Source organism: Heloderma suspectum, chromosome 3 (genome assembly GCF_057233095.1).
Source record: "Heloderma suspectum isolate Gila_16-S chromosome 3, 16-S_ref, whole genome shotgun sequence".
NCBI lineage: Eukaryota > Metazoa > Chordata > Lepidosauria > Squamata > Helodermatidae > Heloderma > Heloderma suspectum.
The window spans coordinates 118,886,880-118,908,954 of record NC_139460.1 but is presented as its reverse complement, the minus strand read 5'-3'; the positions used below and the strand labels follow the sequence as shown (position 1 = coordinate 118,908,954).

Below are 22,075 nucleotides of genomic sequence, written 5' to 3'. Positions count from 1 at the left end.
AAGGACCTGGAGGTTCACCCAATGACCAGGACGAAGGTTACTGTGATCTGATTGTTCAAAAAGCTCCTGCTAGTGTTAAAAGGTATATTAAAGTGGTAAATGTTCCAAGTTACCAACCTTTTTTAGCTAAAGAGTGCTAAAATGGTTTAAGAACTGAATGTCCTTGCTACTTGACATTACTTGCTAGAATGTATCAAGCTGCATGAGAATCAGCTGGTGCAGTTGTATCCTTAGTACTGAAACCAGTGGTACAACTAAAGACAAATTATGTAATAAACTAATCCTTCTTAAATTGGAAAACGACAGTAAAAAAATAATTTATGAGCATTCATAAAACGCTATATTTCACTCAGTGCATGAGCCACAGATTTTCTCTATTTTCTTTGGAAAGAAAAGCTCAAATAAAACATCCGAGATCAACAAAATAAACCCATGCACAAGAGGGTGATGCTGGTAAGCGGGGTCTGCTGAGACCTTAACAAAGGCTGTACCTGTAGTGCAGGTGGCTGACTGTACCCACACTCATGAGTATACTGGGGCACAGAATATAGCATGACACACTTGCAACAGTTGTCAAGTTATCAGGGCAGTACGAGCAGGGTTTTCCGACTATCCGCATGTACACCCACCCAACTTGTGCAAGCTCCCCAAAACTACGTGTTCCCCAATGCTTCACACTAGAATATCCTTCACACAGGATATAGCCATCATGTAAGCTGGTTAGCCCCAGTTTCCTCACCTCACCAGCCTTCCATAGCCATAATTCCTCACTTGCCACAGGTTTAAAAAAATTATCTTTGATCCTGACCATTATGCAACAATGTCAGAGAGGTCCATGAAAACAAACCAAAACAGGAGGCTTTGACTTGCCATATGCTGCTTCTGAAGGAAATTTTTTAACTGGTTAATTTATTATTTCTTTTTGTTATGGCCTTTCCCCCCTCAACCCCAAGTAAAATCTTATGTAAGCATTTTAAATGAACCAGGACACAGACTATAATTTTAGCTGTAAACTCTTGACATAAACGTTGGCCGGCACATATAAGACCAACTCTGGCCTGTTTGCACTGGCTGCCTATATGCTTCCGAACTCAATTCAAGGTGCTGGTTGTAACCTATAAAGCCCTACATGGCTTGGGACCGCAATACCTGACAGCATGCCTCTCCCAAAATGAACTAACCCATACTAGCCCTGTCGTGGTCAGATCACCTCCTGTTGTGGTCAGATCACCTCCTGTTGAGGTTTAGACTCTTGGCAGTCTTTCCCCTCTGTAAGGGTGGGGGACCTATGAAACTGGTCCACCCCCAGAGGCTAATGGATTCCGATGGATTCCAGAGAGCTCTGGAGGATTTTCCTGCTGGTATGGCTGGTGCTCCTGTCGAAGCCCAGGTCACTCTGTGGAATGCAGAGATGACTGGGGAAGTTGACACGATCGCGCCCAAGTGCCCTCTCCCTCTGAGTAGAGCCCGGCCAGCTCCTTGGTATACACCCAAGCTGAGGGCAATGAAACACAAGGGAGACAGCTAGAACTCAGGTGGAGGAAAACTCGTGCTGAGTCTGTCTCAGCCGAGTCTGTCCGAGTCTGTCCGAACACAGGTTACAGCTCATTATCGAGCCTACTCTGTGGCGGTGAGGGTGGCAAAGAGACAGTTCTTTTCCACCAGCATTGCATCTTCTCAGTGTCGTCCAGCGGAGTTTTTGAAAGCGATTCACAGCCTGTTACATTCTAGGCCATGGAGAGAGGCTTTGGAACCCTCGGTCGCACGCTGTGCTGAGTTTGCACGACACTTTGAAGATACAATCGCTCAGATTCGTCATGAATTGGACACCACACTTAATGCAGTTCCATTGGTAGAGGTGTTTAGAGCACCGTCTGGTCCAGTTTTATTGGATGAGTTTCAGTTACTGAGGCCTGAGGATGCGGACAAGGTGCTTGGCCAAGTCCGATCGACCACTTGTGTGCTTGACCCTTGCCCTTCATGGCTTATTAAATCAAACAAGGAGGGGTGTCTGGCTGGGTCCAGGAGGTTGTAAATTCCTCCTTGGAGTGGTGCCTGCCGCTTTAAAAGAGGCGGTAATTAGACCACTCCTGAAAAAGCCTAACCTGGACCCAGAGGATGTTAATAATTATAGGCCAGTGGCCAACATCCCCTTCCTGGGCAAGGTGCTTGAGTGAGCGGTTGGTTGTAGGACAGCTCCAGGCACTGTTGAATGAAACGGATTATCTAGATCCACTTCAATCGGGCTTCAGGCCTGGTTTTGGAACGGAAACTGCCTTGGTCGCCCTGTGGGATGACCTCTGTCAGGAGAGGGACAGGGGAAGTGTGACCCTGTTGATTCTCCTGGACCTCTCAGCAGCTTTTGATACCATCGACCATGGTATCCTTCTGGATAGGTTGTCTGGGTTCAGAGTTGGAGGCACTGCACTGCAGTGGTTCCACTCCTACTTGGATGGCCGATTCCAGAAAGTGGTGCTGGGGGATTACTGCTCTGTGCCATGGCAATTGTGCCATGGGGTTCCACAGGGCTCTATTTTATCCCCCATGCTGTTTAACATCTACATGAAACTGCTGGGGGAGATTATCCAGAGGTGTGGGCTGAGGTGCCATCAATATGTGGATGACACCCAGCTCTCTCTCTCTTTTTCATTAAACTCAGGTAAGGCAGTGGCTGTTCTGAATCAGTGCCTGGGCACGGTAATGCACTGGATGAGGGCCAAAAAACTGAAACTCAATCCAGACAAGATGGAGGTACTGTTAGTGGGTGGTTCGTCTGTCTGGCCAGGTGATATTCAACCTATTCTGGAGGGGGTTGCACTCCCCCTAAAGGATCAGATTTGTAGTTTGGGGGTGCTCTTGGATCCAGAACTGTCACTTGAGGCACAGGTGAACTCAGTGGCACGGAGCACTTTTTATCAGCTTAGGCTGGTATACCAACTACGCCCTTATCTGGACAGAGATAGCCTAGCTACAGTTATCCATGCTCTGATAACTTCTCGTCTGGATTACTGCAATGCGTTATATGTGGGGCTGCCTTTGAAAATGGTCCAGAAACTTCAGCTGGTCCAAAACAGGGCAGGAAGATTGTTAACAGGGACTGGCCAACGAGCTCATATTATGCCGATACTTTTCCAGCTGCACTGGCTGCCAGTCCATTTCTGGGCCCAATTCAAAGTGCTGGTATTAACATTCAAAGCCCTTAATGGCTTGGGGCCAGGTTATCAGAAAGATTGCCTCATCCCATATGTGCCAGCCCGGACCTTAAGATCATCCTCAGTGGTCCTTCTCCATGAGCTCCTGCCAAAGGAAGTAAGGAGAGTGGCTACTAGGAGGAGGGCCTTTTCTGCTGTGGCACTCCACCTGTGGAATGAGCTCCCTAGTGAGGTTCGCCGGGCACCTACATTGTATTCCTTCTGGCGCCAGGTGAAGACCTTTTTATTCTCCCAGGCATTTTAGTATTTTAGCTTTCTAGTCTTTTAGCTTTGCTGTTTTAAATATGTATTTTAAACCTCTGCATTGCTGCTAGGTTTTATTCTGTTTGTATTGTTATATTGTGGTTTTAATGCTTTTATATTTTTGTATTGTTTTACTGTGTACTTTTTGGTTTTAATTTTTGTGCACTGCCCAAAGAGCTTCAGATATTGGGCGGTATAGAAATGAAATGAATGAATGAATGAGTGAATACACTATGCTCTGCATCTAATGTCCTCCTCTGAGTGCCTCCTCCGAGGGAAGCTTGGAAGGTGGCAATGAGGAAGACAGCCTTCTTGGTGGTGGCCCCCCATCTGTGGAATGAGCTCCCCAATGAAGTCCGCCTGGCATCAACATTATTATCTTTTCAGCACGAGGTTAAGACCTATTTCTTTTCCCAGGCATTTGGCAGCACATGACGAGTTTTAATCGGTCTTGGATATGTCTTAGTTATGACTGACAGTTCAAAGTTGTTTTTAGTTATATGTTGTTTGAGTATACTGTCTGTGTGCTTTTATGTAAATGGATTTTAAACTTTGTATACTGTATTTTAATGTTTTAACTTCTGTAAACCACCCAGAGAGCTTCACCTATGGGGTGGTATAGAAATGTAATTAATCATCATCATCATCATCATCATCAATGTATCTATTAGATCAGCTTTTCAATTACATGTGCACTGACAGGCTGATCTCCTGTTGCTTTTGATCACTGGGGATGGGGGCAGGGGACAGATAACAATAGTTTCAAAAGAAGAACTCCTCCAATATTATGTGTTTTTCCTATAGGAATCATCCAGGGTTGCATAGTGCAAACATCCAGTTTGATCCTAATCTGTATAAATAGATGCAGTGTCAACAAACAAACCCTCCAGTAAAACTGACAAATCTATGGAGTTCTCTTTAAAGGAAGCTATGGGCATGAGATCAAATTTCCTCACTTTTTCAGTCTAAGTGATTCTCTGTAGCACAGAGTTAATATCCAATGTGTCATATCCAAACCTTGCAAGATTTTAATCTGATCCTGCTTCTCCTTCTCTTCCATCAGCTGCTGCAGAATGAGCATGCTTATTAAAGCCTCCACCTCCTGAACATTAATTTCATCCAGACCAAATATTTTATATTAGCAATTATGGGCATTCATCAAAACCCAAGCACTTCTATATAAGTTTTAAATAATATATCTAAACATCTCTTCTAAAATGTACTTTTTTGTGTTAATTTAGCAGTGACCAGAAGCAGGATACCTCATAAAGGGTTCAAATATCTACCAAACTACAGTCATGAAGGGAAGGGAAGACAAAATAAGTGATTGCTTATCAAGCATACGTACATAGTTTGGCTTGGAGGGGAAGATTTTTGTCATTTCCGCTCTTCCAGAATCAGCTTGTGCAATTCCACTGCTTCAGTAGTCCAGAGCAGAAGCTACTCATCGCTTAACCATGGCTGAGATCTTAGGAATAAGCCATGTGCTCAGGGCTGCCATTTCCTCCCTCCTCCTGTGTGAATTCTCCCCTCAATTCCATTACACCGCAAACCATGGTTAAGGCAAACGTGGACCAACAGGGGAGATTTCACACTAGAGAGGGGAGGGAAAGCAATTCACAAACCCATAGCCTGCTGCTTAACCATGATGAAGAGTTTTGCACTGGGCCAACACAGTAGATGCTTGAAGCATCTTTTATGATTGAAGAGCAGGGTAAAAATCGTTCAAATAAATAAAGTAATAAATACATTAGAACCATGTACAATTCTGTATTCCAACTGAGCATTGTGTTATTTGTCATATTGCCCCCTAGTCTTTGCATTTAAAACGGCCTTAGTTTTCCCTTGACAGATCTATCAGCAACTGATTAGGCATTACCATCTGCTACCATGTGCTGTTTGGTCATTCCTCTAATTAGAAGAAACTCTAATCCTGTTTGGACATGTTCTTCTTCAATAGATGCAAGCCTCCTTTGGCCTAGTTCTTGGCTGCTATCCTGAGCTGTAGCCTGGAAGGCCTGGCTTTGCATTGCCTTTTCACCTCATCTATGCCATTTCTTTTAATTCATGCTGCTTCAACTTTCATTCATCCTCCTACAACAGTTAAGTATTTCTTCCTCTGCATTTATTAGTTGCTTATTGAATCAAGTTGAAGATTTAAACGGAAGTGTGGATTGTATGTGAGTTTAGCTGCTTGGAAACACACACAGTCCAATGTGTGTTGAGGCCAGAACATGCATTTCTGTCTGATTCTTTAAAACACAAGATAGGATGGCAAGGATCCTATTAAGTACGCCCAAGGATTTGGGTGTGCCCAGTGAGATCTTTTACTTTCCCCCCCATTGAACAACAGAACCACCCCGCCCCCCAATGCACAATCTGCTTTAAAAAAAGTCTTCTCAGGTTCCAAAAGTACTTTGCCATGTGGCATTGGGGGTGGGTGGGTGCTGTTCAAGAAACACAAGCCCAAAGTTCCCTTGGGCATACAGTATTAGTAGCAACTCGTTTTAAGGTCATGGCCCAAACACTATTTTTTAAAAGACAGTAATAAGGGGGAACATAAACAATGTCTCTACCAATAAGGAAGCGGAAGAAACCCACACTGATGGTTGCACCCAATGTTAGTCCGACTTAGAGCAGACCCATTGAAATGAATGGACTTACAGTAGACTAACGTTGGATACAACCCTAAAAGCCCTGCAGGAACAGCATTTTTGTAACAGGAAAACCTATTGCTCTGAACATATGGTTCTTTTCAAACTTCAGCAGCGATCAAAGAAGAAAACAAGGTAAAGAAACAAATGGATGTCCTCAAAGCAACCAAATAGCAAAAGCCATGTTTGGCAACAGAGATCCTTATTAAGTCTGAAGTTCCCACAAAAACGTGAATTGGAGCACCCTCAGTTATTTGAACCTCACTTGTGCAAAACTATTTGCACCTGATGTGAGGAAAACCAAATCAAAAGGCTCCCTTTTTCTCAATGTACCTTCCAGGTCATTTGACTAAGTGAGCACTTTATTATCAAAACTCCACAACCATATTATTTCTTTAAGCAACCTCCTTTGCTAGAACATAAACAATTATATTTGGTTAACTAATAAAAAACTATGATCTAACAAAGTGCTAAGGACTAAGGTGGGAAACTCCCAATATTAATAGTTCTATGATTCTGATAACAGAGGGAGTATGTGTGTGTGCAATTATTTGCAGCACAGAGCCTTCACAAGGTTATTTGATTGTAGTCACATAAGATCACCCAATGTAGATTAAATGCCACATTCTTTCTAGCCTTACTGTGGTATACAGCTGGAGAAAGATAATAAAAATAACATTTTATCTCCTGAAGTGCAGGCACAGCACGGAAAGTTATATCAAAACATTTAGAAGACATGTAAAGCAATGCATTGTCCATCAGATGATACAGCCTGACAAGCTTATTACTACATAGAAGGAAAAGAAGAGAAATTTTGTTTACCTAAGTCACTGGGACTGAAAATTTTATGACTGCTGACAAACTAACTAGAACAGACATGAAGCCAGACCAGTCATTTCCTTAAAAACACAATTTTAAAGAGCTAAAACAACAGAAGATGCAAATGATTAAGTTTCAATGAGTATTTTAGACTTCTGTTGGCTACCATGAGACTCAGCTCAAAGTTTAATTCACAACAGTTACAAATGTTCAATTTATGCTTTCATTTTTGTTTCCCATAATGAGCTTCCAAGAAAACCAAAGGCCAGAGAGATGCTGCCATCTCTAACTGCCCTACTTAAAATTCCCAATCTTGTCCTTAGTTTCTATGCCTGCAGCCGCCAAGAAGGGCATGGTACTGATGTGGGAACTAATCATGCAAGCAAGCTGAACCATATTGCATACATTAAGCCCTGGCATGGAATAGATGAAACAGGCAAGGTTTCGGCATACCTTGCCAGATCATCAAGGTAACACATTAATCAATCCTGCATGCATCAACAAGATCAGGAAAGCTCCGAAGATAGTTATGAGAGGTTGCTCCACACTGAAAAGAAAAACATCTAGGCTACAGAAGGGACAATATAGAGCAAAGGAGTTCTATCAGAGAATTAAGAGCTGGAAGATTTCAACACAGAAAGCGTTGTGCAAAGCTTGAAAGGGGTAGATGGGGAGACAAATTTCAATATGTAATTATATAGAAGCATTTGAATAACTAATGAGATAAACCTGGAGTGGAAAGAACACATTCTAAGTAGTCCAGTAATTTTCTAGAACACTTCCTGGAAGTTATATATTATACACACACTCCAGTATTGAATCAGCTAGTCTCATGCCTCCTTCAATTTATCTACTTTTTCAACAATGTCAATTAGTTTTATCATCAGTTCCAAAAGTACTTAGGGAACACAAAGCTGTAGTTTGTTCTGACAAGGGAACTCAAGTCTATTCCACCCATCTATATCTTCAACAGTTTAGTGGGCAATAAACCTTCTATATACGAAGCAAATATTTTTCCTTCCCCAAGTAGCTCATGCAAGAACCTTGCACCTGGCATATCCAGCTGTGTTTTAAAAACAACCCCCCCTTTATTTTACATGTGTAAGCAACATTTCTCCCCCCTTTCAATACTGGTTAATAGCCTTTATTTTAATGCTTCACTGATGGTGCTAGATTTTACTTTATTTTAATACTACTGAGCGCCCTAACCTATATTTGAGGGATACTGCAAGGCTTAAAACACTGCTCAGAGCTCCTTGGAGGAAGGATAGGATACAAATGTAACTAATGTAATAGAACTGAATAAAATCACATTCTTAATCATTATTTATATAAATGCAGTAACAACAATACCTATTATAATGTGCATGCCAAGTCTTGCCAAATGTTTCACAGTATGTAAGCCAATACCGTCAGTGCCTCCAGTTACTATGGCAACATTCCCATTTTGAAGAGGAAAAACTGAAAAGAAAAAAGTAATTCAGGTTAAGATCTATTTTACTACAAGTTAAGACTTATATTACTTATCACAACAGAAAATTCAGTGAAAGCCATTTCACACTTCACATGACAATTGTGGTTGTATGGTATTATGCCATGCAACCTCTCCCTCCAGTGTAAAACCAGTGTCAAAATATTTATCTTATTTTGTAACTGTATACACCTGCCTTTCAACCATGTTTGCAGGAAAGCTTATACAGTGCTAAAATCATAATAAAAATACAAAACCAGAAAAAAAATCAACCATATAAAGATGCATAAAAGTGGCCACTAAAATAACAACAGTTATACTTTTTTAAAGGCCTGGGAGAATAGAAAAGTTTTCACCTGGTGCTGGAAAAATAACGTACACCAGGCAAGCCTCCTGAGAACAGTTTTCCATAAATAGGGCTCCACCATCAAGAATGCTCTTCCTCCAATGGCCATCCACCTTACCTCAGAAGGAGGGCCTTTGAAAATGACCTCAATGCAAACCCAGATTCCAAACCATGTATGGCTTCAAATGTAAGCATTAGCATTTTGAATTGTGCTTGGAAATGGACTGGGAATCAACAAAATTATTTAAAGAATGGCAAAGTATTTTCCCAATGACTGGTCCATTAGTAGCCTGGTGGCTTTAGTCATTTTGATCTAACTGCAGTTTCTGGGCAGCCCCATATAAAATACATGCCAGTAGTCAATACCTGAAGTTTACCAGAGTATGGATAACTATGGCCAGGCTGTCCCATTTCTAGGAGAGGCTGCACCTGACACACCAGGCTTAGGTGATGAAAGGCATTCTGAGTCGCAGAGGCCACTTGGGCCTCAAGTGACAAATCTGGATCTAGGAGCATCCCTGCAAACCTGACCCTTTAAAGGGAGCCCATGTTCAGCCCATCCAGAACAGGTTGAACATCATCTCCTCAAGAAGATGAACCACTTAGCATAAAACCTCCCCCTCTCTTATCAGAATTGAATTGTAGTTTCAATTGGCCTGCATCCAGCCCATTACCGATTTAAGGAACAGATTCAGCACTTTCATAACACAGCATGTTCAAGATGTATAAGAGAAGCGGAGTATCATCAGCATATTTAGCATCTCATCCCAAATTCCCAGATGACCTCTCCCAGTGGTTTCATGTAAACAATGAAAAACATGAGGGACAAGATAGAACCCTACGGGTTCTCAAAGCATAAATGCCACCAAGCCAAGTACTAGTTCCCCAGCATCAATTTCTGGAATCAGCCTTCCATCCAAGAGCAAATCCACCGAAAATACCATGCTTCCAACTTGGGAGAGCCTATTCAGAAATATACCATGTGGCTAATAGTATCTGTGAAGAATTTCCCCATGCCACAACTGCATGACAACGCAGGTGAGCTGCACATGGTTCTACCCAAACAGTAGTCTGCCACCATCCTTTCCCTTATTCTCTAACCTTGTTATCTGTCTGGGATAGATGGTATGACCTGCTAAAACCTTCTGACCACAGGCAGGCAGCCTGCTTCCCCCGACTCCCCTGCAGGCGTAAACTGAATTACTCTGGTAGTGAAGCAAGCAGCTAGGCAGGTGAGAAGAGAAAAGCCTCTCAGATTTGGTCAGAAATCCGCACTCCGAACCTAAAGTCCAAATTAAAAGATGTTAAATTAAAGGAATATAGTAAACTACCCTGCTTATTTAACTTATATGCAGAGTACATCATGAGAAATGCCGGGTTGGATGAATCAGAGGTCGGAATTAAGATTGCCAGGAGAATTATCAACAACCTCCGATATGCAGACGATACCACCCTAATGGCAGAAAGCGAAGAGGATCTCAAGAGCCTCTTGTTGAGGGTGAAAGAGGAGAGTGCAAAAGCTGGTTTGAAACTCAACATTAAAAAAACTAAGATCATGTCATCTGGCCCCATCACTTCCTGGCATATAGAAGGGGAAGAAATGGAAGCAGTGACAGATTTTACTTTCTTGGGCTCCAAGATCACCGCAGACGGTGACTGTAGCCATGAAATTAAAAGACGCTTGCTCCTTGGGAGGAAAGCTATGGCAAACCTAGACAGCATAGTAAGAAGCAGAGACATCACCTTGCCGACAAAGGTCCGTCTAATCAAAGCTATGGTTTTCCCAGTAGTAACGTGTGGCTGTGAGAGCTGGACTATAAGGAAGGCTGAGCGCCGAAGAATTGATGCTTTCGAACTGTGGTGCTGGAGAAGACTCTTACGAGTCCCCTGGACTGCAAGGAGGTCAAATCAGTCCATCCTAAAGGAAATCAACCCTGAGTGCTCATTGGAAGGACAGATACTGAAGCTGAAGCTGAAATATTTTGGCCACCTAATGCGAAGAGAAAACTCTCTGGAAAAGACCCTGATGCTGGGAAAGACTGAAGGCAAAAGGAGAAGGGGACGGCAGAGGATGAGATGGCTAGATAGCATCACGGATGCAATGAATATGAACTTGAGCACGCTCCGGGAGAGAGCGCAGGACAGGAAGGCCTGGCGTGCTATGGTCCATGGGGTCACGAAGAGTCGGACACGACTGAACGACTGAACAACAACAAGTAAACTACAAGAAAGGAAATCATAGTATCACTTGTTTTGTAAACTGCTCAGAGAACTTTGGCTATCGGATGGTATAGAAATGTAATTAATAAATAAACAAACGAATAGTAAGTACTTGAGAAATAAAGTAAAACAAAACTTGCTAACCTATGCGAAACTCTTTGAGATGAAATATTCACAAGACAGGGGTCACATGGAGATTTTCAGCTTCTTTTGCTGGTCAGAAGATGCACTCAGGATCCCAAGGGCAAGTGACTGACAGCCCAGGTGGCAAAGGAATAAAGAACCAGTTTCCTAATTTATTAGGTTTGGCTGGGGGTGTGGCGCAGGAGTACCTGGCCAACTTAGTTCACTAATTAGGTGTAGGGTACGTAGGCAGGAATTTCCTTCTTCTCACCTCTTGGGCTGGGAGATAAAACTAGAAACATATTAATTAAGAGAGAAGTGACTTTAGCTAGCTCTGGCAGACTTGATACATCAAAAGGCTTCATGTTTTGTAGATTTGGAAGCCTGGGAAAGACATATTTTATCCAAAGAGAGCTATGGATGCCAACATCTTGGTAAAAAATATTTGTAACTTTAGAGAAATTGACTCAGAAGGATAGTTCGGTATCATAGTATTGAAAGGTGCTGGGAGATCCAAAGGCTTCCCCTGTCCGTTCCCAGGAATAGGTCATCCATCAGGGTAGCCAGGCAGTTTCTGTACCAAAACCAGGCCTGAAGCCAGATTGAAATTGATCAAGATAATTGGTCTCATCCAAAATATAAAGAAGACACAACATGTAATGGCCAGAGGCCTGGTTTTGAACATGGAAAACCAGTTCAAGTTCTAACTAAACCTTAGGCAGAATCCAACAGGGCGCTTCCACCCCCATGATTTCTCTTCCAGCCTGCTGACTGCATTGTGCAAATGGCCCCCACCGCTTGAGCAACGGAGATTTAGGGCTCCTGGGGCAACCTGAAACAGGTTCCCTCCCACGCATTTTTCTGGGCCTTTATATCTCTGGTGAAAAAATATTTTAAGAGGTTTATATGAATCCACCAATACATAAAATACAAAGTCAATTTTAAAACCCACAAAGATTACAACTGACGCACATTTATTAGCAAGACTACTTGCTTTAAAATTGTTAATTGTACTGAACTCTTGAAAAAAATCTGATCCCCTTGAACAAGCAGGTGCATACAGCATAAAGCAATATAGTCTTTGAAAGCAGGGATGAAACAAGGCAGGGGAAAATAGCTGGGAGGCATCTTTCTAATGTCAAATGAGAACAACCTCTTCTACCCTGAAACAATCGATAAAATGGGTTGTGTTGGACGACAGCACAAAGGATCAGAGGAACAAGGAGGTGCCACGGGGCTCCTGGCACTTTTGACATATGGGAAGAAGAATAAACGAACAAAACACAAAAGATATTCTCCTCAAAGCAGCTCCCTGCATACACTTAAAGGAGACTGTATTGCTCCAACACTGACAGAACCATCAGCTGTTGGTTTTCTGCCATTTGGGTTTGCATACTCCAAGATCAAGTTAAAGTCTACATTTTGTCTTACCTACCTATAATCTCAGTTACACCAAAAAGGACTGGAGGACTTTGGGAATAAAAGCAGTAGAACGGATCAAGAGGCCCTCAACACCCATCTTCCTCTGGAAGTGATGTCCATCTACACATCAACCCACCATTCATGCCATTCTGGTTACTGCATGCCACAAAACAGAAAGCAGAAGCACCATTGTGCATGATTGCCTTTGAGACAATCAAAATACTTCTGAAACAGCAATTACTTAAGGAAATACTGAAGACACATTTTGAAATGAACAAGTAAATCAGAGTGTGTTTGTGGAATGGTGCTATACATGCATTTTAATTCTCTGCATTAGCTTACATTATTATGTGCTATTATTTCCTCATAAAGTATTACCAGACAGTTTCATTTCACCCCAGGAAATCTATTTACAAGTTCCCATAGCTCAAGTAGCTTGCTCCTCTCTATGCATCCGATCTAGACAAGACTCCTCAATCCCTTAGGAAAAGCATCACTTCACAACAGCACATCTTCATTCACAACAGTTATTACATATATTCCCCTCATAGTCTAAGGGCTCTTGCAATGGCTTAGTTAAAATTAAAATAAGTTTAAAAACTAAAAACAGTTAACATAATATTATCCATGTATTGAGAGAAGATACTCCACGATACTCTGAACCATGAAAACGATAAGCCAAGAAAATCCTTGTGGTGTATTTTTCTCTTCTTGTAGGCCATCACTTCCCTATGTGCATCTTCTGAAGCACAAACACAGGTAAGCTTTTCATACAACCAGCCACCAACAGAACAGGATTGTACAGCCATAATCAAACCACCCAGACAACATTGCCCTAGGAAGCTCTTCCACTGTGGCAAAAATCATTATTTAGCACCTAAGCCAATTGTGACTGCCCCAGCAAAACCAAACCTTATGAAAGTGGAGGTTGTGCTAAAGTCATGGACTCCTGCTGGATGATGCTTGTGATGTCACCGCAAGGCACACTGCAAGTCTTGTTCCTACCCAACAGTGTCATTTTTAATGACCCACCATTATAAGGCTCTTTTACTCTATACTTGGGGGGGTGTTTTTAATTCTCTTCCAAAATGGCGAGCTCATGCCTCCTACAATTCTCCAACCACACACACATACACCAGCTTAGCCCCAGCTTAGACATCTAATTAAGGAAGAGAAGTATCACTTCATATAGCTAGTGTAGTAAAGCACGAAGAAAATGAAGTGTTACCCCCTTAGGAAAGTACTTTCGTCTAGCAAGGTTGTAGGGAAGAATGAAACTACAGGTTCAGATTGCCATATTCTCATTTTGAAAAAAATCTGCCTGTCATTCAGGTATCATAACTGACCCTAAATACAGCCTTCTTCATGACCTAATCATATGAAGGGGGTGCATGCTGGCCCTGGTCCTTCCTCCATCACCCACACTTTAGACATGGACATCTGAGCTGGAGACCCCTGCATGCGTAGGCTGCCACGGGAGCTAGAACCCTGTGTGATTGGGACTCCAATTCCTATAGAAGTCTATGAATGTAGGCTTCCCCCTCAAAACATCCAGTCACGGCTTGGATGGCAGAGACCGGGGCAAGGAAGTCACACAGCCTTAAGTGGGAGGGGAAGTGGCATAGTCCTGCTGCTCCTTTCTTCATGTGGACCCCCTTTCATGCAATTAAAGCATGCAGGGGGTTCACATGTAACTGCATTTGCTCACATTTATCCTTAGCTAGCCATCTCTCGCTCTCTCTTTTCACCATTATCAATCACCTTCCTCACTGTCAACATTATGAATGCTTGTGAGATTCTGTAAAGCATCATGGACACTGATGGTGCTGCTAAAGTAATATGAATACACATTTTTCATTTTTCACATAATTTAAGCCTTTGTCAATAAGAGCATAGCTCAGTTGGATTTGAAAATGAAAAGGTACAGAATCTACTAGTTCAGGGAGCTTCAGCTATTGGGCAGTATAGAAATCTAATAAATAAATAATCATAATAATCAACCCAAGAAAATTTCCCCCATCTGCACAACTGCCATGTGGCAATTCACCTGCAAACTGATCATTCCAGGCAAACATTTTTTTCCACTGCAATGCAGATAAGAGAAGAGCCTTGGTGAACCACAGACCACAGCAGATGTTTCTCAGACACAATTATCTTACTGGCATGGCAGCTTCATCTCTTGGTGAGGCTGTGGAAGACTATGTTTTCTATCTAGCTATCTATCTTTGCTCTTTTGTTTTTAAAAAAACAAGTTATACCTCATGGTCATTCATGACTGTCCTCTCAAAACTCTCCCTTTGGTCTACTTGAAACAGGGTTCTGTTGAACAACAGGCTTGGCTCAATATGTAATTATTACTTACTTTAGGAGGTGAAAAAGAAGCATGATGGTTGCTGGATGCAACAGCTCACCGATCTGGGTCTCGGATTTGATTATTATGGGCAATATCCAATTCTCCTGCTGCGCTATGCTCATTCAGTTGCACCATCAGCTCCTACTGCCAGCAGAACAGACAGCTAGTGCTTCTTAAATCAACCTCGGAAATGAGCTGAAACACTTGTTTCCAGAACAGGATAGGCGTGAGCTCTGCAAACCTGCCCTGTTCTGTAAACGAGCAATTCCATTAGTTTCCAGTTGCATTAGGAACCAGTACCTTCTTGTTGTGCTAGTGGTGGTCCTGCTGTTTGCATGGACAGCATTTCATACTGCTCATTGTTTCAGTTCATCATTAATAAACCTAAAATGGACAAGAGCAGCAGAATGAGAGAAGTGTTTACTATGTGTATTGTACTGAAAAATGGGGGGAGGTGTCTTTGTTATAGAGTTAATAACAACACATAAACAAAGTTGCTTTGTTGTTATTTTAACATTTTAACTGTATAGTAGTCACCTTGGTACAAGGATACCAAACAGCAGTACTTGCGGGCAGGAGTGAAACTCCCGGCATGGATTACGGCAAGAACAGATAAAGATGCTTGTATTATTATGGAACAAGGATCTGGTGTTAAGCAGCCCTCTCCCTATTGCTGCTTTTCTACTCCAAATGCCATTTTTTCCCTCGAAGCACCACCCATTAAGGGCTAAGTTCCCGTGTGTGTGCAAGGTGTAATATGGTGCTGGAATTGTTTCTATTATTTAATTAATGTCCCACCTACACTTCAAAAATGGCACTTAAGATGGCTAACAATAACATACAGGTTGAAAACAAAATCTTAATTAAAACAGCATAACTTTTCAGTCTAATCAGACATACAACTCTGGGAATTTAAAGGATGTCCTTCACGATCCTCAGCATGTTTACTGAGAAGTCTAATTAAATTCAATGGGGTTTATGGTGCCAAAAAAAAAAAAAAAGTGCACATAAGATTGCAGCCTGATTCTTCTAAGACATTAGCAAGTAAGCCAACACACAAACACAAAGCCAACCACTTTGGGAGGAAAATACTAAATCTCACTTAGTAGAATGAAATACAGTACAGTGTTTCTTAGTTTGAAGTGCTATTTATATAATAGTTACAATGTTTTACCCTAGTGATAAAACGTAAGTACTACGTGGTTGTTTTTGGTAGTGACAGCATAAATCATTTTTAAAGTACCCAACTTCTGAAACATTTGAGGTCAATAATCCTAGGCCCACAATTTCTGAAGGAGTTGTTCAGGAATGTAAGCATGGGGCAATGTATAGACCAACTGTAGCTCGTTCATAAGTAGCAGCTACAGAATATTTCCATTTCTTAGAACAGGAATAGCAAGTAGCTTATAGTAGGGTGGGAATTTTCATGTTAGCTGCCAGCTAAACCAAAATTCATTTAGCAGAACAATATTCTCTAGATTAGGAGTAAATAATGTAGGACCACAGGCCACATTCAGCCTACCAAGGCAAAATGCCACAGCTCTTAATCATGTTCAGTGGGCTCTTTCAATTAAGAAGTGTTCTGTGTTGCTCATATAACTATGTCATAGCCTCTATAAACCTGGGAGATGATAAGATCACTGAAATGAATTCCAGTTTAATTATTCAAGACTGTGAGTTCAAGTCTTTCTAAGGATGCCTTCTGTAGGACAGAAATAACTACAGTTTCTAAACTTTAACTTAGCATTGTTACACTTGGGCTGTATTCTGAGAATCACGCTGGGGCAAGAAGCCATCGTAGTTCCTTCCCCCCATGTCTCACACGTGCAACTGCCATTTGTATAATCCCCCACGATGCAGTGCGGGTTGTCCAAAATGAGAGCGCAGTAGGGGTGGCTTCGTACCCACCCTGCACATTGTGGGTTTTAGGTTGGGTATAAAGCCACCCAGTCTGGATGACACACCAACCCACACTGCAGCACAGGGGATTATGCAAATGGCGGTCACATGCGCGATGGCTTCTTTCCCAGCTTTTCCACAGTGGTTCCAAAGAATAACGGACCTTAGCTTTATGTTAACTCCTCAGCTCTCATGAACTTTCACCACAGTTGATGGTCCGGTAGCACTCTTGTCTTGAGTGCCATTTTTCTTGGTAGCAAGGTAGAAATCAAACAAATAAATAGGCATTATCTTTATTTTATTTGACATGTAAAAAACCCCTTATTTGGATCCATCACACCAACATTTGCCTTGACCTCACACAGTGAAGAGACACACTATTATATTTTAAAGCTTTTCCTTTGTGTAATGCAGCAGAGCAGAATGTCAGGCCTAGGGGCCAAACTGGGCCCTCTGGAGTTCCTGAGAGGGCCGTGCCCACTTCCCCTGTCCCCACCCCCTTTCCCCCAATCACTGATTGTTAGGTGGTTTCCAAGGTTTGCACAGCCCCTCCCCCACCCCACTGTAGAAGGTTGAAATGTTTCTCCTAAGGCTGGTACTGGCAGTAAGAACTTTAAGCTAAAATATGCTGGGGGGAGAGGGTTGCATTTCAGCCCCATCTCATTCTGCATCCCTGATGTAAGAGAACAAGAGGGCTTTGGCAAAGAATTCTATGGAAACTTGATAGCTAGCTTTCTCATCCACATTTCTGCAGAGCATATTAATTAACATCTTACATGAAGTACATACCACATAGCCCAAGGCATGTACATTTAGCATAGTATTATTGGAACTTTTTCTAATACTCACTGTACAAGAATGCATGTACATCAGCATGCGCTAATTGGATCCAGTAGTAAAGCGCAGATGCCAGAACAGAATATGAACTTCACCATGGTAAGACATACTAGGCTAAATAGTGGTTCTAGGCCAACTTTTCAAAAGTTCAGGAGCCTTTCATTAAATACAGAAATTCTAGATATTAAGAAAGCATGGCTCCCTGAATGTATAACAGTATTTGGATTAATATATGTTATCTCTATTTCAAATCAGACATGCAAGTCCAGAATCTTTTAATAGCAAGGCTTAACAAATTGTCAAGTTCTTTTTAAACTACCATACATTATAGAAGTTGAAAAAAAAATGCCATTGGTCCTTTCGGTAACTAGCGTTTCCCCAGTTACACTGGGGTGATAGGGTTGAAATGGGAATGCTTCCAAGATTCAGTGTTCAGCAAATAATAACAGGCCTTCAAGCCGCCCATCAAATCTAGGTAGCCTGTTCCTAACCACTGGAGGTTAAAAGACTGGTGTGCTGCTTCTTTGGGCACAAGGTGAAGGAGAAGTGCAGGAAACAAGCAAATACAGGTGTTGTTTTGTGACTTTTTTAAAGTTGGCTGGATCTAAAAGCCTCCTTTGGTCTCAGACAGCCTCCTCCCGAGTCCCAGCTGACTGAGAAAAAGAAAACAGCAGTAAACACATGGGCTGGCATCCATGTATTTCTTGCAGTTTCCTTTCTCATGTCAAACAGAGGCCTCCCAGCCTGAGCTCAGGCTGACAGCTGCTGGCAGAGCATACACCCACTTCCTAGGGGCTTCTATTGACTACCACTAATTAGAATCACCTTGCTGGGTCACACCAAAGGTCCAGCTGGTCAAGCATTCCGCCTCCAACAATATTCAGTTCTACAATTCCCATGAATGCTACCAAGTGGAACATGCTGGAAATAGCCATCCACCATTTGTCCCAGCATCTGATAATCAGAAGGATACTGCCTCTGATAAATGGCCCCATTTTTAGCTATGTCTAACACCCTCTCCCAGAACCTATTCCGCTTTGCTCCATCAGAGCCTAGATGGACTGAACATAATGGCACAGCGACAGTAGACCATATTGCGCCACATATAGTTGCAGATGTAGAATTTTCATCTTCAAATTGTTCCCAATAATCCAGTCTTAAAGAGGTCAGCCTTCCAACTGAGTTCAGGAACCCAAAGCTAACTTTGAAACAAGGAACTAGACATGTAGAAAGGTCTGCTCACACACCTGAACATCGTGGACATACTAGGAAGACTTGATAGTAATGGGAATGCTACAAGGCATTTAGGAGTGTTATTCCGTGCACCATGGATACAGTTAGAGAGTGAGAGGCAGTCTGTGGCAAACCAGGTTTGTGGGATCAGGTCCAGCTTCTTCCTTCTGATGAAGTGGACAAGATGCTTTCATCTGTAAGGTCGACCACCTGCTTACTTGATCCTGGCCCATCTTGGCTCATTATGAGCTGCAGGGAGAGGCTGGGTGAGGGGATCAGGGTGGTGGTGAACGCCTCCCTTGAGGAGGGAGTGATGCCATCAGCTCTCAAGGAGGCAGTGATAAGACCTCTCTTTAAAAAGCCCTCCTTGGATCCCCAAGTCCTGAAAACTTTCACCCAGTTTCGAATCTGCCATTTTGAGCAAGGTGATTGAGAGGGAGGTGGCGGCGATGCAGTTGAAGGCACACTTGGAAGAAGCCGATTATCTAGATCCATTTCAATCAGGTTTCAGGCCTGGGCATGGGACAGAAACGGCCTTGGTCGCATTGGTGGATGATATGAGGAAGGCTTTGGATAGGGGCGAATGCTCCTTCCTTGTTCTCCTCAACCTCTCAGCGGCTTTTGATACCATTGACCACAGTATCCTCCTGGACAGCCTGGAGGGGTTGGGCACTGGAGACACTGTATTGCAGTTGTTCCAGTCCTTCCTCTCCAGCAGGTACCAGAGGGTAGCACTGGGAGAGAAGGTTTCGGACCCGTGGCCGCTCACTTGTGTGGTGCCACAAGGTTCCATCCTCTTCCCGATGCTACTTAACATCTATGTGAAGCCGCTGGGGGCTATCATCAGGAGGTTTGGGGCACGGTGTCATCAATATGCAGATGACACGCAGCTCTACCTCTCCTTCAAATCTTCACCAAGGTTGGCCATAGAATCCCTGTTCAAATGTCTGGAGACAGTGAGTGGCTGGATGGGGAGGAATAAGCTGAAGCTGAACCCTGACAAGACCAAGGTACTTTTGGTGGGAGACAAGAAGAGGTTGGGGGATGTCGACCTGGTGTTGAATGGGGTACTGCTACTCTTGAAAGACCAGGTCTGCAGCCCGGGGGTCATTTTAGACTCCCAGCTTTCCATGGAGGCTCAGGTGTCAGCTGTGAGCCAGACAGCGCTGTACCAACTCCATCTGATACAGCAGCTGTGTCCCTACCTTCCCGACCATCTGCTCCCATTGGTAGTACATGCCCTGGTCTCCTCTCGTTTAGACTACTGTAATGCGCTCTACGTGGGGTTACCCTTGAAGATGGTTCGGAAGCTGCAGCTGGTGCAGAACGCAGAGGCTCGACTGATTAAAGGCAGCTGTCGGTGTGATCATATCACTCCAGTGCTGAATGAGTTGCACTGGTTACAAAGTTGAATTTGGTTTTCCGGGCCAAATTCAAGGTGTTGGTTTTGACCTTTAAAACCCTATATGGTTCCAGCCCAGCCTATCTCAGGGAGCACCCCCAGCAACACCAGACAGGCTGCTCAGCAAGATCAACCTCGGATGGCTTTCTCTCTGTCCCATCAGCCAGGACAGCTAGGCTGGTGAGGACGAGGGAGAGGGCCTTCTCTGTGGTAGCCCTCCCCCTGTGGAACTCCTTCCCTAGGGAACTCCGCCATGTCCCCTCTTTAATGAGCTTCTGCCACACATTAAAAACGTGGTTGTTCAGGCAGGCATTTGGGGTGGGTTAGGGTATTTTTAGAAATACGATGTTTTAATGTGGAACTTTATTGGTTTAAACTGTTGTTTTATTGTACATTGCCTAGAGTGGCTAGGTGACCGGCTGGGTGGGCGAGTAAGAAATTTAATTAATTAATTAGGCATTTGCTTGGGCGTGCATTAGAGATCATTAAACCTACTCCATCAGCCTGGAAGTGACCAAATGCCATTTGGCTCCTCTTCTCCCAGAACTGTCTCACCAGCCATTCCAGCTAGTCACTAGAAGAGAGAGATTGCGGATGTCTCCAATGGTGACTGTCCGCCAATAAAATGGGCACTACTGGTGGAACTCCCTCACCCTCCTGAAGCTGCCTCCAGATGCACCCCAAGTCTGCTCTGGAAAGAAAATTTGGGGGTGCGGTGGGGAGGGCAAGAGAGGGAAGCCCCATTACATGAGCACAACTCCACTTCTCTGATACTGGATGGAGCCCGTTGCGATTTTTAATGTGTTGCGTGTTATGCTTTCAATAAATTTAATCTCAGGTGATTCTGAAAAACAATACCTAAGTGAAAATTGGCTATTATGTTTCAAATAACTGCTTAATGTAATGCTGGCTAATGAAATGTTGGCTAATGTATTGCTCTTCTGTACTTGAAAATCTTCAAATAAAGTATTTTTAATTACATAACTTTTAAGAAGTGGTACCTGAATTAGTTTATTTTCCTCTTCTTTTCCTTTATCCTTTTGTTTGTATCTGTTTTGTATCAATGTGTGCTTGCAGGAAAGTATTTCTTAATCCCTGTATAGTGCCTAGAAAACTTTAGGAACTTTGAAAGTGATTAGTAGTACTTACAATAACTGTTTTGATACAACAGCTTTAAAAAAAACCCTCCTATGTGGCCACTCTAAGCCAATGTGAGTAACATGATATGCACGCAATAAATAGAGGAGAATCTTAAACTGTTTACATGTTGAATATGGCAAAATTTCATAAAGGTTTGCCCATGATTTCCAAATACTGAGCCAGAATCTGCTTCCTGTGCTTTAAGAGAAAAGCTAAATTCAATTTGGCAAGCATCTTCGTCAAATTGATTTTTAAAATCCCAGTTCCAGTTTTCCACTTAGAATTTCAGTTACCATCAAAGAATAGTTATCGCTTGCTAATCAGATCAAGCATGCACTGGAAAATTTTGACTTTTTTGGAGCCAATATTCGCATGGGCTTAGCCCTAGGCCCTAGAACATGTGACATAATAATCAAGAGAAGGTTTGTGAACAGATGCAGTGTGCCTCGCACTCACATGCACACTGGCTGAATTAACCAGCAGGATCTCTAAAGCTCAAAACAAGGCACTTTTCTTTCTAAAAATCAAATACACCACGATTTAGGTTGGCTGCTGATAAGAGTGATTGGAAACTGCTGGGAGTACTTGACCCTTGAAGACAAGGCAATCATTTCACTTCTGAACCGAACAATCAGTTAAGATGTTATTATAATTATATCCAGTAAGCGCAGAAGTGAAAAAGTATTCAAGATTGAGTTCAG

The 22,075-nt window shown here is 42.7% G+C and overlaps 2 protein-coding genes across 6 annotated transcripts in view; both read right to left on the bottom strand.

Annotated features, from left to right (window-relative positions):
- DHRSX (dehydrogenase/reductase X-linked) overlaps positions 1–22,075 on the bottom strand; it is a 193,196-nt gene that overhangs the window by 144,093 nt on the left and 27,028 nt on the right. Inside the window, exon 2 of the mRNA XM_084844282.1 lies at positions 8,282–8,389. Within this exon, the coding sequence (XP_084700408.1) occupies positions 8,282–8,389 (108 nt within the window). The remainder of the gene's footprint in view (positions 1–8,281; positions 8,390–22,075) is intronic.
- ZBED1 (zinc finger BED-type containing 1) overlaps positions 1–22,075 on the bottom strand; it is an 88,236-nt gene that overhangs the window by 39,133 nt on the left and 27,028 nt on the right. For 4 of the 5 annotated variants that reach the window (XM_084844276.1, XM_084844280.1, XM_084844278.1 and 1 more), the window contains exon 3: positions 8,282–8,389. In XM_084844276.1, coding sequence (XP_084700402.1) covers positions 8,357–8,389 — 33 coding nt within the window. In that variant the 3' untranslated portion in view covers positions 8,282–8,356. Of the gene's footprint in view, positions 1–8,281; positions 8,390–22,075 lie in introns of those variants that run through there. The other variant, XM_084844281.1, reaches the window with a different exon arrangement.